Source organism: Plectrocnemia conspersa, unplaced genomic scaffold (genome assembly GCF_051122295.1).
Source record: "Plectrocnemia conspersa isolate PC_06_02 unplaced genomic scaffold, ASM5112229v1 ptg000002l, whole genome shotgun sequence".
Taxonomy (NCBI): Eukaryota; Metazoa; Arthropoda; class Insecta; order Trichoptera; family Polycentropodidae; genus Plectrocnemia; species Plectrocnemia conspersa.
In genome coordinates, this window is record NW_028277166.1 from 1,304,880 (window position 1) to 1,325,950 (window position 21,071).

General features: G+C 29.8%; 1 protein-coding gene across 1 annotated transcript; it reads right to left on the bottom strand.

Moving 5' to 3' along the window:
* Positions 1–1,831: 1,831 nt before the first annotated feature.
* Positions 1,832–19,178, bottom strand: JhI-21 (Juvenile hormone Inducible-21). Its single transcript, XM_088181518.1, has 7 exons — positions 18,818–19,178; positions 15,665–15,963; positions 10,501–10,626; positions 10,116–10,257; positions 6,609–6,732; positions 2,566–2,766; positions 1,832–2,501 (listed from the first exon to the last, which is right to left on the bottom strand). Exons 1-7 carry the CDS (start codon positions 18,967–18,969, stop codon positions 2,100–2,102), a joined length of 1,446 nt encoding a protein of 481 aa, XP_088037644.1. The 5' UTR covers positions 18,970–19,178; the 3' UTR covers positions 1,832–2,099.
* Between the last annotated feature and the right edge of the window lie 1,893 nt (positions 19,179–21,071).

Genomic DNA, 21,071 nt, shown 5'->3' on the forward strand with positions numbered 1-21,071 from the left:
TCTGTATAAAAATCTTTTTTTACAGATCAAGATCACTTTATTTTTGTAAAACCTTACATTTGGGAAATCAACATTTTAATTGTTATTTATTATTGTAAAAAAATATTTATTACCAAGTACCTACATCATAATTAATGTAAAATAAATACGTAATGATCAGTATTAAAAATCACTGTTGATTTTATTTATAATACTATAATTGTGAAGTATTTTAATATAAACGTTATAAATTTACGGACAGCTTTTGTATTTATTCCCATTTAAAATTATGTTATAATTACATTTCATTGATCAGTTTTTACTAACTACGTAGAAATTATTTTAATTTAATGATTGATTTAAATAGATAAACTTAAACTTTCAATAAAAAATCTACAAATTAAAAATGTTTAAATAGTAATTTTCTATAGTCGATTTTATGGATGCATTTTTTCATTTTCAAACCCTTTGAGCGGTATCGTCGTACATATACATGGTTGACATTTCACTATTTTATGGTACCACAAATATTGGTTATATATTTACATACATAATTGAAGAAATATATTTATATAATATTTTTTTTAATTTGATTTAATGTAAATGATTTCTACAGAAAATAATACCAATAAATTAAAGAGTACGAAATAAATGAACATAACAAAAAATATTTTATATTAGTTTTATAAAAATATTGAAAACCTCTGAATTGATATAAAAAAATCCACATAAGTTCAATAATATACAAAAAATGTATAAAATAAATTAACGAAATTTAATAAAAATAATCAAAGTAATAAAACGTTGAGAATCACTGATTTTTTTCAATAATTTACTATAATTACAATATAAAATAAGAAATATATAACAACAAAAATAATTTCAAAAAAATTCGAATTTATTTATAATTTATAAATTAATAACTTTGTATCTATCAACGTCGATACCGAAAGGTTCGTTCATTCGAATCTACCGTTGCACTGTTACACGCTTGAAAGAGTGGTTTTAAATATCTATTACACAAGAACAAAGAGTCTGGTTCCGCCCCCGAATCATCGACATTGGTCAGAGGATCAAGAACTGGAAAGGATGTTGGACTCCCCAGATTTTATTCTAACCGTATATAAGCCAGAACACCATACTCCTTTACTTTATCTAGAACTTTGGAATAAGCATAATTTATTTTAACTTTTTACTTTCTTTTTTTTAAATTATTATCGAACCTATTTCACTTATACCTATAATCTCTAATTTGAAAGATTTCTTTGTTGTGAAACGGTCACGGGAAAGACATAAAGCATCATAAGATCACTATATTCCCATTGCACAATTCGACTTTGCAGATGTTCATCAAGCAAATGTCATTTTCTAAAGGCGTATATATATTTCGTTGTTCTAAGACACGAGTGCAACAATTGACTGAATGATCGCTGCATGATTGTTGTTCACGCATGTTTTGTGAAACAATAAAATCCTTTAATTATTAGTTTGATTACTACTACTTCCATTACCTTTTCCATACAAGGCAACATCTTAATTGGTCTCATTTCCTTATCCTTCTATTTTTTATTTTAGGTATACGTAAATAGTTGCAATCTGCAATCATCCGGTATTTCTCCTTCGGAAAGTACTTTATTTACTTGATAATGTAATTTAGTTCCTAGTATTTCCCATGTTTCTTTAATTATATTTATATCCAATTCATCAGTACTGGTTCCTTTTTATAATTTACAAATTGTTGTGAATTTCTTCTAAAGATACCGATTTCAATTTATTTGTATTTAATATCGATTATATCAGGTTGAAGAATGTATCATACATTTACATACAACTTTAATAGTAAAAAATAACATCAATGTAAAAAATAGGTATATTATCATAAAAAATAAACTGACATAATAACAACTTACAATGATAACTTAAGTTTTAAGCGGAATCAAACTATACATATTTATACACATATTACACTTAAGCTACTAACACAATGAGTTCAATATCTATATATAATGAGTATTTGAGTTAATAACTGCCGTAATCAGTGGAATGTGTACGCAAGTCGAACTCTACTCTCGAGTACACTTTAGTCACTCGAGAGAAGTTTTACATAATACATCGCTCGTTCAATTGTCGCATAACTTTTCTCCGCCTTCAACAAACGTACAACTGAATAGCTTTTGCACAAAGGTAGTGACAGCGTATGAATATTTATAATATTTGCTCGGCTTGTCCCATTTGACGCAGACGTAATAAACAGGAATACCAGACACTACTATAATGATTCCGATTAAAGTATTCCAAGGTTCTACGATAGTGGGAATGATCACCAAGAAAGCCACGCAGATCAAGAATATGACCGGCAGAGCTGTGTTGACTCTAATCGGTCTCGGAATGTCCGGCCTCGCTTTTCTCAACCATAACATTCCGACTATAGAAGCGCCAATCGAGAACCACAGCATTTGGGAGAAATAGTTGATGAGGGCGAACACGTCACTGCTGCACAGCATGAGCAATGATACGAAACACTGAAAATTAAAATATGATAATTATTTTAAATTTATAAAGTTATTCAGATTGTGGAATACTTACGGTGAACATGAGCGAAGGTATCGGAGTCAAGCGTTTGACGTGAACGAACGAAAACATGTCCGGTAAGTGTCCTTCTTGAGCTCCGGTCATGAAGAGCCGAGCTGATGTGAAGAGTATGCCATTCACGCCGCCAAACGTGGATAGTGCTACGAATACGGGAATGATCCAAGCCGCTGCTCCGAACATCTTCTGACCGAACGTCTGTAAAAATCATGTTTGGTGGTTAAAAATTAGATTGCCGTTGGTAAATTAAATAATAAACATTTAATAAAGATTATGGTATTGAACATCCCGAGGAGAGAGACAAGGATGCATGTTGTTTCCGATGCTCTTTAATTTTTAATAAAGCGTTTGAATAGGGAAATATACATATGCAGAGAAATTATAAATAGAATTCTATACACATACAAATGATACAGCTGTTCTTGTAGAAAGATAAATGTTTAAGTTGCTCATGGGAATTTTGACACAAAGATAAGATAAGTTTATAAATATGTAAAACTACATACTGATTTCAGCTGTATTATAAATGTGAAAATTTTCTTGATTGCATTTTTATGATTGATTTTAATAGATGCTGTGTAGAACATTTTTGAATCATTTTAAGCTGTGTTTTGGACTCTACTTTATAATTATGAATAAGTAGAAAAAAAAATTATAAACCTAAGAAATGGTTATGATTGGTGGATGATATTCTATGGTATTATACCGAAGAATAATATTTTTCATAATAATTATAGAACTTAGTTCTAAACTTGGATATATTTCAGATTTTTTTACAAAGAAAATTAATTGAATCTCTTCCTTCACGGAAAATATATCAATACATTAGGATAATAAATCTCCATTTTGTTCTTTAGATTAAAACCTCGTACATTACTAAAGGAAAAGTAACAGTCATCACTATGATTTTTGACTCCCTCTAAACCATTGGTACATTACAAAGCGAGAAGATTCCTTTTTTAGCATGAAACCACTGCCTCAGTTCTTCTACGCAAATCGAACAAACTTGTTGAGGGGCCCGAGGCTTATCCTGATCCCCAATTTCATGCTAAAATAAGCAAAGCACACTTTTTCCACAATATGTTTCTTTGCTGTTTTTTACAGTATAATTGCCACAAATACAACAAAAATAACCGGGTGAGTTAACTCATCCTCGGGAAACCGCTATCGTTTAAAAAAGCACCAACACTCTACTTAAAAATAAAAATAAAAGTAAAATTGTATAACTAAAAATTAGTTTCACAAAGCTCGGAGCACTATGACACGTGTACTGCACAGTCTAGATCAGTGATTCCCAAATTCTTTTGGCCCACGGACCCTGGGTGAAAAACTACATAAATGCATAATAGAAAAATTACAAATTTAACTTTTATCTCTTGAATGGTAAATGGTGACGTAAAAATAAAATATAAATAAAATATTTTGTTGAAGAAGTATTTATTAAAATTATTACTTTTGTATTAAAATAAAAAAAAAAATTAAATGACTTGGATGAACCTGATGGGATGTTATGAGTGTATTTATGTCCGGCTCATCAGCAATCAACAGCTTCTGTACAATAACCCTTAATGCTGGATATAAAATTGGGATCTGTTTTTGTAACCAGAACGTTATCGTATCCTTGTTTAAACATTGGTTTCAGCTCCTTATTTGTGGATAATTCAATAAGTTGCTCCTGTATTAGTATGTATTCATCTGTATTTGTGCTCTGAGTTTGACTACATGGAAAAGGGTTCAACACCCAGTCGGAAATATCCAAGTGAAGAATGTCTTCAAATCTTTGGTTAAGGTTCGAATGAAGCAACGTTAAGTGTTGACAATAAGCAAACATATCTTCATCTCTATTTTGCAATTTTGAAAGATTTGGAAACTGAGAATATTTTCCTCTTCTCTAGTTTTGTTTGTACAGCAAAAGTTTTGCAACAAACGCAGATAATACACTTTTAGTTTTGATTAAATTTAATGTGTCACCTTGTAGTTTCAAATTAGTCTCGTTAAATCTGGCAAATAAATCAGTCATATAAGCGATGTTATTTTTTGAGATATTAAAATTGTAACGCAAATCATTGTCTTTACTCTCCAGGAATTCCAACACTGAATCAAAGAGCGAATAGAAGCGATCCAAACATGCACTTTTAGATAACCAACGTACTTCTGTGTGCTAAGTAGTAAACGATTATAGTCATAAGTCATCATCATTTTTCAAACAAAGTTGAGCAAATAATCTCTCATTTAAGGCATTCCTTTTGATTTTATTAACTGCCCTAATGACATAATTTAGTGATTCGTGCAAACGTTCACTAAGGTTTTTTGCGACCAAATGATATCGATGAATAACACAATGTACCTATAATACATTCGGTATAGCTTGTTTTAAGTATGCCAGAAAGCCTCGGTGTCATCCTACCATTGCCGGAGCACCATCAGTAGCAACGGAGATGATATTAGTCAAGGGTATAGCTTTTACATCGAATTTTTTTTTAATTCAGTAAATAACGTTTCACCTTTAGCAAATAACAAATAACAATTATTGTGATTTTTTTTATTCATTGTTATTTATTTTAACTTCCATATTAATAAAAATGTGTCACAATTTTTTTATTTTATATTAAACCTTGCGCGGACCCCCTGACGTTGTTCAGAGACCCCCAAATCAATTTTAATTTTCCACGGACCCCTTGGGGTCCGTAGGGATCACTTTGGGAACCACTGGTCTAGATACACACTGTAGGTGGACGAAGAACCAGAGAGTCACTGATATGGAAGAGGAAATATGTGAGAAATGGTGAAACAAACAGGCACCAACAGTCTAGTGAACTGTTTAAAGTAATTTTCACTAGTTTATTTGTTGTAACTCTACTAGTTTCAACTAATTTAGGGTAAATGATTTTAATTCTGATTCGTATTCTATTTTTAAGTGTAAAACATCTATAATAATTATTAAATATACCATGATATGTATGTATTGTATATAAAAACCGTTTCACCGTATTCACTCATTCTACTAAATGTGGAGAAACTCTACCTAATCGATTTTTTTAAATTATTTTTGCAGTAATCGGCACTTGAAACACTATATAAATTCCTATTTACACTTAAGAAAACTTTTACATTGCAGGCCTGTACTATTATTATTAGATTAATAAAAAATATACAGATAGATAGAACTAAAAAATAGAGATTTTTGCTTCAAACTGGGCTATTGAATTAGAGATGTTAAGAAAGCAAATTAGAGCATTTTTGTATGAGTTTAAAACGAGTGGTAAATTAGAAGAAACTTTTCGTAAAATAATCAAGAATGAACATACAATGTAATGGTGGTTCTAAAAAATCATGTTGGAGATGAGAGCCTTAAAGATGAAAAAAGTCAATGGCGTTATTTTACAGTTGCTAACAATGATCAAATGAAGGCGTTAGTTGAATCAGAAGCACAGACGAAAGCTTAATAGTTCTGTATCAGTTGAAAAATCAATACAGCTTTATAGATGGGTGCCGCATGAAATGAATAAATCCTAAAAAAAGTCGCCTTAACGAAATTTGTTCTGCGCCTCTTTTACGCAATAAAAACGATCAATTTCATGATCGTATAGTAACATGCAATGAAAAGTGTATCATTTAAAATAACAGAAAGCGGTCTGCATAATGGTTGGATAAAAATTAAGCCTCAAAGCAATTCACAAAACCGAAATTACAACAAAATAAAAATATGGTGGCTGTTTTTTGGTCCAAACCAATACATTTTTTAATCCGGATGTTACTGCAAAGTACTACCATATCCAATCCCTGCATACAACAATCGAAAAGGTTCAATTCTTGTGCACGACGATTGTAAATATTGTATTTCAACAACCAGGCTTTTACAGAAAATACAATTGGAGATCAACTACAGAACTCCGGAATTAATAAACTTGATCTTATGGTGCGTAATTCAATTGCTAATGTTAATAATTGGCTTATATAAATTTGAAGATCATAAACCAAAATTCTTTTCCTAACAACTAAATAATGATAATATTAATAAACATAGTATGTTAACTTACGACAGCGACGGCCGAAGACGACAACATATCGTCACCCGAAATGACTGCAAAATAGGCCAAGTTTGCCAACACGTATATGGCAGTGACTGTTGGCATAGCGATCCATATAGCTCTTGGAAGATTCCTGAAATAATATCACAAATCAATCAAACAACAGTATATTATGTACATATTCATATTAAATCACATTATATAGATTATGCACATACATTAATTTGATAAAACGATTTCAAAGGGCAATCAAGCATTTGCTCGAGATAAACAGGTAGTCAATAAATCTCAGGGGAAATATAAGAAAAAAGGTTTTCTCCCATCAGTTAGAGAGGATCTCATTCCAAATACAGGAGAGAACTCTTTAAATAGACACTCGGACTGAAAGGCTTTCATTTCGTTTACATTCAAGCTTGTGCTTATGTGGTGGAATGTATTTATCCACATCTTTTATATACAACCCGCTTCGGTTATATGGACGATTTTTTGACTCAATTTTTATGCACTCCTATATATTTAATTTTAATATATCCAGAGTGTGAAATTAAATTGCTTTAATCCACTTGCTGAAAAATAAATTAAATCATAATATCAAATGTAGAATCAGCTTTATTCAATTCAGCGCGTATCCAAATAGAAATGCTACAATTACATTATATTCGTAGCACTGGTTCAAGCTTAGAATAAATAATATTTTGTGTAGAGTAATAATTATTATTTTTATAATATAAATTTTAATGTATTTTTTTCTGTTAGCTAATTAAAAAATACTCGTAGTTAAAAGCGCGATAAGCAAACCTTTAAAAGCATGCAGAAACTAGTGTCAAGTGTGCGAACCTATTTTTAAATATGTTTATAATGCATTATTAAATTCGCAAGCTCAAATAAATACGCTCGCTCGCGTGTTAAATAGGAGTAAGTGAGAGATAAGGGCGTGCGGAACGCATGTAACGCACGCCCTTATCTTTCACTCACTCCCGTCACTTAACACGCGAGTGAGCGAAAGCAAAATAACGTCACGGTACGCGCCTGGTATATATACAAGTTTATTCTAGCAGTCTTATCTGTTTTTGCCAAAATAAATAAATAAATAAACCCACAAGAACAATCGAGTTCTAGCAACATCTGATCAAATTTGAAATGTTACACATGCACTTGTCGTATGCGGGATAAGTGCATGTATACATATGTATATAAATATATACATTATTAGAAATTGATTTGATCTGCTTTCATGAACTTTTATTCCTGTTCACCTGTTGAGTTTTCTAGAAAGCTTCGCTTTTTCTAATTTGACCCACATACAATCGATATCGAACAGTGGTACATTAGCGTTATTAGCACTCGGCTATGTCAACTAAATTGTGTCACAAACTTCACTTTCATGAGTAAACTTGCCACGTTGGGATATACGATACACTTTTCAAGAATCCCAGAAACCGAAGCGACAAAACGTGATGAAAACAGACTAAGCCAATTTAATTTCCTCGATACAGTGTTTTATGTAGATAGATCTTGAGAAAATGTATTTTTCTTCGCAAACATCGCCTGTCTAAAAGCAGAGTTTACATTTATAATTGAATTGTGCCTCGTCGCCTTGAAATCTTCATCTAGTAAGCTTAGTTTAATTAATAAATGTAAAGCTTCGGTTTTCAATTATATATAGTCACAAATTACTAACAGTTTGAGAGCTTTTGATGTGATTAGAAAACGTTTAAGTGTAATTTAGCGATTCTTTATGCGTCTCGAGTTACAATCGATTTATGGTGCGTATTATACGATAAGATAAAAATATAAAACTAGATTAACACTTTTCGGTCAATTAAATGTTACGCTGCACAATGAGACCTCATTTATTTAATATATTTGCCCATTTATTAGAAAGCAAATTTCATTATGGTTTAAACAGAAGTTTTATAACAAAAAATATTTTTTTTCAAGCACTTAAGTGTGAAATTTAGTATGTACTACATCGCCAAAGTTTGCGATATGACTCACTTTAACAAATATTTGCGATTCGCGTTCTATACCATACGTTAATTCGTAGCGTTCTCGAATATAACTTATTTTTTTTATAATCCAAGCGAAGCAAAGTACTTCTTATTATTGGAAAGGATTAAAAAAAAATTCTCATATATTTCTATAAGATTAAACACGGATCGTATATGTATTTATATCTTATATGACACAATTCATTGAATTTCGACCTTTTAAAGTTGCTGAGAAGTCGCCTCGACAATTCTTCTATGCTCAGCGATTTTTAATTACCAGCTGTAAAGTGCTCTAAATAGTCGCGATTGCGTCCCTAATTCTTATGCATTGCGGCCAAAGTATCAGCGCTCGAGAACGCACCGGATAATGCATGTCTCTTTTATGTGTGTGTCACATAATTTCTTATCTTTATTAGTATACAGTAGACCCCCCAATGACGCGCTATTTGGATGCCCGTTACACGCGCCTGATTCGTACGTACGTATTGCATAAAAATGTATTTTTAGCCCCCCAATTACACGCACGCAAATAGCACGTCCCTAATTTACCGTGTTATTGGAGGATCTACTGTACTTATTAAAATTTATTCTGAATGGGTGTGTAAATAAAACGTTCTTACTATTTACTATAAAGGTTATAATGACACATTGGGAAAATCTGTCAAATCATGATGGCACAGAATTATAATAAACAAATAAAAATGTGAGAAACAATATCATTACAGAATAAAAAAATATTGACGTCCTATATTGTATGATATTAGGATCGCACGCCACGCAAAGAGTGATCTGAGATAAACAATTTTATTTGTTACGGCTTTGCCCGTTTACTGCGAGATTGCGCTAAAATAAAATATTATACATTTCTAGCTGCGTGTATTAAAAACATGATTTTTTTAGAACAATTGCAATGTAGCACCGGCGTACTAAGTGGGAGCGTGCGTAACTAACAAAATGGCGAATGTTAATAAAAAATATATCTATTTAATAAAATAATTTTAAATGCTCATTTCATAATTCGCAGTTAAAAGTAATTTTATGTTGTTTGATTTTTTTATATGCAACTATAATTTAACGAACTACTGCATGTTTATGTCACTTACGTGATGAAAATGAACCAGTGCTTCTCAACATTTTTAACATATTATAATAATATTAATTTATGAAGTATATACATATTATACAGTTTAACTTAAATTTTATTTAATCAACATTTTTAGATTTTCTTATGAGATTCTTAAAAATACTAAAATAATTATCAACTTTTTAATGATAAAGGTAAATAAAATATTTTAAGCCGGAACATTGCTGTACTGAACTTATACACTTTCTGACACTGAAATTAAGAAATTAATAAAAAAAAAATACTACTTCACTTTCAACTTGGAATAAATGGGAGTTCAACGAACTAGAATAAAGCAGAGCGAGATGAACCTTAAGAGTCTGAGAAAGCAACAGCTTTAACCCGATCTTTGATAGCAATTAGAAACTACGTGAATAATACATATATAGTTTTAAAACTCACTTGTAAGGATCTTGAAGTTCTTCGGTGACGAAATTGAGGAAATGCCATCCTCCAAAAGCAAACAGTCCTGAATAGAAAGCCATTGCAATGTTCCAGACGTCGTATTCGCCATCAAACGAGTTTTCAAAGTTTTCCATGTGACCTGAAATTAAAAAATCTATAAAATCCGAATGTCATATAAAATATCCAAACTACAATTCACCCATATTTAAATTTATTTAATCTTAGCATATGCTTTTTGCTATCAATCGAGGACTGAAATTTATTTTAAATAATACAAAAGTCCCGTTAGTTCCAGTCCCTATCCACTCAATTCCACTTCCGCTCTTTAGAGAGTGAACGATCTGTATATCCTGTCTTTATGTTTAAAACAACTCTGATTTACCTGTTGATACGTGGTACAGTCCAGTCAAAATAATGACGATCAAAGCCAGTAGCTTAGAAGCAGTGAACACATTCTGGATCCTCATAGTCCAACGAACGCTCATGCAATTAACTGCCGTCAGTAGACCTGCAATAAAAAAATCAATTGCAAACACAAACAAATTGTAACGACCTCTAGTCTGTAATAAATCAAGAGACACTAAATTAGGGTACCGAAATAAAAATACAACCCCACACACAAATTACAGACACGCATGTATGTAGGTATCAAAATTAGAGACACGCATGATTGAGATTATGGCTCTGTCGTTTAACGGAGGACTCTTGATGTAAATAACATTGAGATACGTACAAAAGTATAATTAAACTGTAATATTTGTTTATCTTATTTATTATAAATAGCATGATATACAAAATCAAAATATTGAGACCAATCTGGGAATCAGTGACGTGTATATTATTAAATATAAACTATTGTATTACAGCTTTAAATCATTAAATGCATATTATAAAATTTTAATTTAACATCACTGAACAATGAGTTTGTCACAAAGATAAGATTAATATAACATGTACATCAATTAAAAGCTGGTTTCTAAACTGTTGTTAGCCTTTTCCCTGAATTTGATCTGAATTTTCAGATCGAATATCTAAATTTTCTGCTACTAATTTACATTCGTTGAATATTTTATCACATGTCTAATATTTTTTAACGTTCAAAAAGCTATAAAGTCAAATATAATTTGCAAACAAATTTTAACACCAAAAAATACAAGTGCCCCGGTGATGTACGATTAGTGTACATGCTAAAATATGTAGAAAAAATAGCGATATATTATTGGAAAAACACAAATATTATTACGGAATAATCATAATTATTGTAACTCATGGTAAATGAAGAGTAAATAATTAATATACTATATTAACAGGTTAAATTATGCAATTACTAAGGTGTAAGAGAGCTTGGCATATTCTAGGAATATTGAATAGTTATTTAGTTCGCGCAGTATTTTTTTAGGATCTTTTACATTTTTTGCTACGCAAAACGAATAAATTCAATGGAAATGGATATATGCAGAATATTTTTTACAAAAATTAAATTGAAAAGCTTTGTACGCAAATATTAAAAAATCAAACTAACAATGCTTATATTTATAATGTATATTTGTTTTTTTGTGATAATTTATTTATTTAATTTAATATATTTACATCGCCGAGGAATATCTAAAATTCTATTCGACATATTTAAATAGTAATATGACATGTACACTCGGTATACATCATAGTAAAATAAAGTTTTATCAAGAAGAGACATAGACGGGTGAATGTTTGATCTTTATCCATTACTCTATATATGTATATAAGCCAAAACTATGCTGTAAAAAATCACTTCCCTATCATTACTACTACTAATTGGAAATACACCAAGCATAATCTCTTAAACTCGTCTAGTAGAACACGCGATAAATTATATAGTACGAGTCCGGGAAAATGCAGCCTTTCTATTTCGATCATCGTATTTGGTCCAGCCATACCGTCACCTGAAGTTGCGAAGAGTTAACTCAAGCTTTGAAACGACGGAGAGCCACTGACTAGTATCGCAAATCTTCAATCGATATTTTACAAGTTCTAAGGATATTTTACAATTATCTTATAGTTTTTTAAAAGTTTTTTATATTTTCTGTTACTCAAAAATAATTTGAAATTTATGTAAGGAAATTGCATTAATTGCTAAGAACGTACTGTAACACTTTGATGTTCATATTTTTACTTAATTAAAATTGTCTCTACAGTTATTAAAAATGTCTATCATATAATCAAATAGCTGTTATGCGTCGTTGCTCAACAAAAATATAGCATTTTGCATTGGAATTAATTGCTGATGTATATGTTTACGAGGCAAGTTCAATTAAACGTGTCACGTCTCTTTTAATGAGCCCGAGCAATTAAGAATAATGCCAATTGCCCCGAAGGCAAACGGTAAGTTTATGCTGATCAATGTTTTTTGTAATATATTTTTTAATATCTCACCAAATTGTCTGTTAGTCTGTCTCAGTAAAAATAGTTTTAAATGTAGATAGATTCAGTAAATATAATTCAGATAATTATTTAAGTATCTCTAACGAATGGTTTGTTGATAAAATAAATGTCTCTATTCAAGAGAGATAATGGAGTAATGAGAATCTACCACTTATCTATTTTGGTAAATAAATTCTCTGAATGTAGTGAATATAAATGCTTCTTTCGTAATTTTATATGTGTATAATACCGAGCAAGATAGAGTCGAACAATATGCATCATCTTGCGACAACAATAGTCTCGCTTTTAAAGAACAACCCGGAAGGTCATTTTAAAATTGGTTTAAATAAAACATTATTCATATTTGTCTAATCTTCGGTAATCAGCAAAGATCAGAGACCAAAAAAACACGCATTTCAAGAGGCACTAATAATGAGTCACTACTGAATGACTCTACTATACCCAAATAAAATTAGCATAAAAAATCTTATTATGAATAATAGTATAAGGGGAATTTGAAGGGCTTTAAAATAAATTTGAAAATGCTACACATAATTCTGCTAAAAAAACATAAAGTGACATTTAGCTATGCATAGATAAAATAAGGTAAGTAAAGGAAATAATTAAGGGATAATCAAATACATTTTTTAGGTATTAAAATGAATATTTCATAAGGTCGAAAACATTATCATTAAGTGAACGATGTAAAAAAGCTATTTCCATAAACCGAGTACTGCAATAAAAATTAACAACCGAATTTATATTGTACTAAAATTGCACGGTGATTTAATAATTGATCTATTGTTAAAATTACTACATGAAACAAAGTATCGCCAATGAAAAGGTCTAGACGACAATGTCAATTAATCAGAGCCGATCGTTGCATGCGAGTCAATAAAGATTGACAATCGCTGGACGCGAATAACGTAACAGTCGATGCGTGAACAAAACCAAGTCACAGTTCACTAACTCGAAGAGCAGTTTTGAACATAAATCATAAAACGTGTACACTAAAACAATAAAAAGGAAGTCTATTATAGTGAAAATGTTGAGATCAAGCATTGGGGCGAGGATTGTTTTATATATAATAGATAGGCACCCAGGCTCCATATTATATGAGGGGTCGCAATTTTCATTTAAAAAATTAACATGTAAAAATAAATTCCAAATTTATTTTTACATGTTAATGTTTTCTAAAAATAAATTTGGAATTTATTTTTAGAAAAAATTTAAAATGTTTAAAACTGCGGAAGTGAACGTGTCTTAAAAACAAATAATTGACCAAAATGTAAAAAAAGGATTTTGTAAATTTTTATTTTGCTTTTATTTTTAATATAAAACATTTTTACTCTCTTTACTTTTTTCTCTAAAATGTTTTCTAACGAAGATACGACTTTTTTTATTTTTTAAATAGCCACCATTTTGAAATGAAATGGTCGATAGAACTGGCTAACAAATATATATGTGATATTTACAAGGTCTATTTTTTGGCAAAAAAATTATACTGATATAAGTAAATCAGCGGAAGTTATCATGTCCTTAACTTTGAGTAAATTCCATACATAAACCTATTATTTTCAGGCAAAATGTGTTTTTATAAGGAGTTTAAGTTAGGTTTGGCTACGATTTATCGTACCCTAACCTAGCCTAACTCAAAATTGTATTGCTTTTGACGTGAATTTTTGCCTTCTGAGAAGTGATAATTGTTTTTGCGCTCTCCTATTGACCCATAGAAGTGCAATACAATTTTAAATGAGTGAGAAACAAATGAATAACGTCTAAACCTAATTTTGACCAATAGGAGAGCGCTAAAAACAATTATCTCTTCTCAGAAGTCAAAAATCCACGTCAAAAGCAATAAAATCATGCCGACGCCGTCACAGTGGAAACGCTCGTTACCGAGCGTTCCCACTGCGACGGCGCCGACACGATTTTATTGCTTTTGACGTGAATTTTTACCTTCTGAGAAGTGATAATTGTTTTTGCGCTCTCCTATTGACCAAAATTCGGTTTGAAAATACTTTGATCAGCCTTTTATATTAGAAGTCCATAGTAATATCGGTAAGGATAGCTATCATACTTTTAAAACAAAGTGTAATATCGAAATGCAGACGAACTGTGGAACAATGGTCTGTATTTATCCTTCCGCTTATTTTCCACTTAGAGATGAGTTAGCTTAGTTTGTATTTTGGACTTGATCTAATGAAAGTTCTTAATCTATAATTAGTTTTAGAACTTCCATTAGGTTAGGTTTGGGTTTGAACAACAAATGGACGTTTCGCAACTGTCAAATTGAGTTTCATAGACATTTTAGAGCAGCATATTAGCGCCTATCTAAATAAAATAAAAATATAAGAAGTCATTTTTTATATTTTTAATTTGTGTGAAATGTTTTTTTAAGGAAAATAATTTTAATCGTTTTGCTAGTAAGCTTTTCTTAATAATAGACTATACATATGTTATGTGTTTGTTCTTAATAATAGACTATACATATGTTACTTGTTCCAAAATGGTGGTCGTTTTTTACTATTTCAATCCTGTCTTACCATTTTTAAATTTTGATGCTATTTATATGTAAATTATTCATATATATGGAATTCCAATAAATTGAAATTTTCAAAATATTAATTTTTATATTTTTAGAAATGTTTTCAGGTGATAAGGGATATATAATATAATACTACGTGTTGTGATTTTATACCATTAAGAAGACTATAGAACAACATTGATAATTATACGTTCAATAGACAACATAGAAGGTCGTATAATTAATCGCAGATTAAATTGAGATTCTGATAAAAATTAATTTTCTAAAATAAGATTCGCTTAGCATTTTTAATGACAGAGAGACAGCAAATATACCATTAACTTTTTAAGATCTGCAGCTTGTTTTATTAGACTTTTTATGACAGAATATTTATGACAGCAACCTTCGTTTAAACATGAAGGAATTTAATTTTTTAACTGTTACTTTTGATTCTTGTGTTGCATCTGCCAGATATCATTTTTTTGCTTCTCGGCAGTGCAAGCAGGAGAGGAAAGAGGACATGCCAATTACCGGTTTCTTCCTCCCCTGTGGCGCTCACCGTGTATCGTCTTGGACCCAATAAGAACAAAAAAGTTTAAAATCTGAAAAATGTACTTACACAAGCATAGCGCAGCCAGGAGCCTCTCAGCATCTTTCGGCGGTTCGCAGTCGGGGAAGAACGGCTTGGCTGCATATTGAGCAAAGGTCAGAGCGACAATTGCTTGGGAAGTAGGTCTGATAACTAACAAGGCGATCCATAGTCTTAAGAATGCCGACAATGGACCAAATGCCAAGTAGATGTAGGCGTAGTCTCCTCCGGATCGCATGATGGAAGTGCCTAGCTCGGCGTAGCAGAGGGCGCCCAAGGTGGACAGCAATCCAGAAAGGGTCCATATTATTAGCGACATGCCAACGGACCTAAAAATGTAATTGGTTAATGTTGTTCTTAGAATTTAAGATAATCTAACTCATAAGTATACATATAAGTTTTAGTAAGAATTATTATCTGTGGGATTTGATTTAATTTAATTAATTTTAGTTAAGATCTCGTTGAAGATAAATTTCGATGGAAATACTATATATTGCAGAGTTGCAAAAAAACTATCTATATAAAGGTAAAAACACTCAATTGCAGTATTTTCGTGACGTCACGGACATTTGGGTATGTGGGAGTAGAAGTGTGTATTGACTTGGCAACGTTACTATTTTAAAATGTTTATAATGATTGGAAAGAAAAAATGTAAATGTACATATCTTTATTATAAATTATATTAACACACCTAATAAGAGTCTAAAACTATAGACATATAGTAGATGTACTGTATTTTTTTTTATTTATTTAAATACATATGCCTGGCTTACCAGCTTTACACTAATGCACCCCTGCACAAAAAAACAATACAAATAAAAAAATGAATTTGAAAAAATATTTACAGAATTATTCAATTAAATTATATACAATTATAACTTGGCCACACAACGTTTATATTTATATTTAATTTTATTTTTATTGTAGTCACATTCTTAAGAATAGTGGGTTAATATTATGGTCTCTAGTAATATTTTTAAGTATGATTGCGTGGCCATTTATCAACGTTTTACTTAGGGAAAATTGCAGTTTTATATCAAATAAATATATGTTTAAAAACATTTAAAATGATTTTTTAGAAGGATTTACTAGGCTACTTGCTATCCCTTTCCCCGATGACGTCACATGCGAGCTATCTGGCCTTATATACAAGCGGGTATTGGTCTTATACAGATAACTGCCGTAATTTAAATTAGATGTTCAATAACTTAGTTAACTACCTTGTTTCAAATTGGCAGCTATAAAAATTAAAATAAAATCTAGAAAAAAAATAATAGTTTTTGAGAGCACAATAACTGCCGTAGTTTTAATTGCAACGCTTTTACAAAAAAATAGACTTTGTAAATATCTCAGGAAATTCTCTAAGCTACTCTGAGTCATCATTATCAAAATATTAATTATATATAAAATAAAAAAGAGATCTATTAAAAAAATTCAAGTAAAATTTGTATTAAAAAATATACTTATTTATTCTATTTTATATGGGATATTACGGTTTTTAAAGGTTTTTAGAAATTATATAGGCATGATACTTGTAAATTAGACCTCTTATATATAATACATATATCGATTGAATTCATTAGCCACTTTGATCCACCATATTATTTTAAAATAACGGCTATTTAAAATAAATCGTAACTCACAGTAATGCACAAACAATTCGTTTTATGGAACAATTATTTTATATATTTCTCATTTAAATTATCTCGATTAAATTCATTAGCCGGCTTAATCGACTTAGGTAATCTTGTTTCAAAATAGCTTCTATTTAAAAAATCATATATTTGTTTCAAAATATTCTAGAGAAAAAGTAAAGTGAGGAAATTGATATTAAAATAAAATAAACATTCAAATAAAATATGCACACTTTTTATATTTAAAAATATCATTTTTTTAATCTCACGCCATTTTTAAAATCATATATAGATTATTTTTTTTAGTCAATTTTATCATTTTACTTGCGGAATACTATTATTTTTTACTCCACAAAATATTTGTTTTCCTAAAAGATTAAGTTAGCTGATTTACATGTAAAGTTTATAAAATTATGTAGTAGGTACGTATAGGTTTTTATATGTTTATGTATACAAATAAACCACAAAACCTCAAAAGAAAAAAATGTTTATTACTTAAATATTACACGAGCTAAGCCGCGCTATGAGATTTTTTGTTATATTAATATAAAACTGCTTAAAATATATTTAAATAAAACAAAATTATCGCTTAATTTTGCTCATAAAAAGCTGAGAAAAAAGCCGGCTTCAAAGACACCGCTGCTAAATAATCAAAAATTTAAATTTCGCTTTATCATTGGTAGCAATGTAAGCCATTATTATTAATAAGGTCAACAGGAAAATGACACACTGCCAAAATAAGGCATTCAAGTGTATTTTTAACCTACATGAATCTGATAAAATTTTACTCTATGTGGGCAAATTGAATCTATTGTTATTCTATAATACCTTTGACTTCGAACGTTTAACTCTGTGTGGTCATGGCACTAAAACGGCTAAAACCAGTCAAGCGTAAAAACAATAGGTCGTTAATAGATAACGTTGAGATTAATGATATGAAAAAGGGGAGATGATATTTAAAAGGGGAATAAATAATATTTGTGACTTAGTAAATAGTTTCGTAAGGATTTAATAAATGGGGGGAAATGTTCAGATACGTTAAAATTCACTAATTTATACTAATAATAATAAATGGAAAAGATTAATATTGAACTTGAATCAATGAATATTATCAGCTGGATATTAGATAAGATGCGCCTGATTATGCTAATTGTTTACAATATGCACATATAATATCCTTTATAATATACATATGTGCGAGCTGTTTACACTTTATAATATTATTGATTTAACACATAATATTAAGATGCATAAAAAAACGTATCATGGCCAAAATTAAAAAACACGTTTAAAATTTTAATTTTGACAGGTAGTATATGTTAGGTATATACATATATGTAAAATGTATCATGAATTAATGCCAAAATTAAATAGCAATAGCATTTAAAATTCATTTTATGTCAGTTCATATAAAACAAAAGTAAAACATAATGATAAGAACTACACACACGAAAAGCATATTACGGCCAAAATTAAAAAATAATTTTTTTGACAGATCGCTGAAGCCTGTGTTGCTACACGGAAAAAAATTTAAAAAACAGTTACTCACTTTGTGTAAATAAAGACGCCCGTGGGTGCTATAAATATTCCGGAACCGATTATGGTGCCGATAATAATGGCAACGCCGTTCATCAGGGTTATTCTCTTTTTCATCACGACTTTTCCATCTCCTTCGTTGTCGGCCGGCGTACTTTCTCCCATTTCGTTTATTTTTATTAACAAAGCTTAAAACCGATATAAAAATCTAACTTTAGTTCTGGGGTAAACTTAGAAAATTAGGTTAAGTTAACTGTCGTCCGCTTTTACGAAAGCTGCGGAATGAGCACAAGCGCTCGCGTCGGAGCTACAATGCCATGTGCTTGGGGTGTCGTAGCTTTGACGCAGGGAGAGGGAGAGTATTCTCAAACTGTAGCGCGCTGCTGCAAAACACACAATCAACAAGTCCCGTTATAATCGCTTGTAATCTATCTTTAAATATAGATAATTTAAATGAAGAAAATCTTTCGTGTAAGTAATCTGAATAATGACACGTAATTAATGAAATAAATTTGTAATAATTTCATATCATGGTAGCCATTTATATAATTTAGCTAGTTAATGATTGAGAGGTGGGTTTTTTTGCCCTTAAAAAAATATAAAAAATGGAATAATTAAATAAATTAAATAGTTACCCGGGTTAATGGCTCATGCCAAGTAACAGGGAAATAAAATATTAGACACTATATAAAATATTATATAAATAGCATAAACAGTGGAGTAACACTAACAATATTTTTTAAATCTCTTAGTCATTCAAAATAAAATGAAAAAAATAAAAAATATATATATATACCTATATATACACTGCCATAATAATACATTAAAATACTATATTTACCCACTGATCTTAAGAACCGATTAATATGACAAAACCAAACTTATGTAAGCATAAACATAAAATGCCTGAATACATATTTTTTAATGCTTATATTACACTTTTAGTATTTCCATATTCTTAGTTATATAAAATAATTTGTTATGTAGTATTAAGATTATAATTTAAAATATTTTATTTGTGTTTAATACTCATTGTAAAAACGTTTATATATTAATCATATTCAATCTTGAAAACAATAAAATGGTTATCAAATATGTATTTACTTTTAAAGGATTTATTTCTCAGTACTCTTAATACTTTAATAAACGTTTTTATTAAAATGTGATTGTATATATTTTAGTCTTAATATATTAAATAAATACATTGATTCCATAATTATTTAATTATTTTATTTCTTTTTAAAGAAAAATAATATTAAAATAATAATTATAAACTATTATATTTAGAATCGCTGGGTCGAAACTACGTCCGGGCGATATAGTAGAGATGGAGGTACAAAAATCAATGAGTATAAAAGAGATAGCGATATACGCTCAAGCTCACTTCACTACTTTAAAGAAAATTCACGAAGCATCCAACACACTTCACAATTTATTATTAATAAAATTTACATATAAAAAAATAATAGTTTCAACCTTCACATACATATGTTCATTCATCGATACTGAAATAAGTGATATTGAAAATTTACCAAACAAACCCTCGTATCGTAATATATGTAGATATGCATTGATAAGATAAAATTCTCACTACGATGAGCAACCTAGCGAAAACGCTATTGTAATAATATATAAGTGAGATAATAAATATAATGGATGAACTTGTGTAAAAATATGTTATTTATTATTTTATTTCATAATTATATAGCTATAAACATATCCAGAGAAATTTATTATTTTACTACATTATAAAATTTAAACATTGCACAAAAAAATGCTTTTAGATTTCCCTATATTTTTAAATTATTTATTTAATTCATGCTTTTTCAGATCCATTTCATCTTAGTATAATAAAAATTATATGTCATGTTTTATAAAAATAATACATAGTAATAAAGAAAAACGCTTGGAACCAGACCAGCTCCTCGTAACTGACATTTTTAAAATCAATGTGCAAGGCCAACATTTTAAAGAGCATTTTGAAAAAATGCGCTGGGATACAAGAATAACCATATATCTCAAGAACATTTTCTAAGCTTGATATTTGATAGAACTATCTCTAGCCAAAATATTTCCATGGAGATTTTAGAAATAAACTGAAGCTTATCTCCATATAAATAAATACCTAAATACTATGAATATGAGCAAGCTTTAAATTTAAAATAAATTAAATATCTATTGACAAATATAATACAGAAAAAAATAGTTTTTCAATTATAATATATTTTTATTTCATTTCAATGCGAATCATTTGACACAACTGTTCC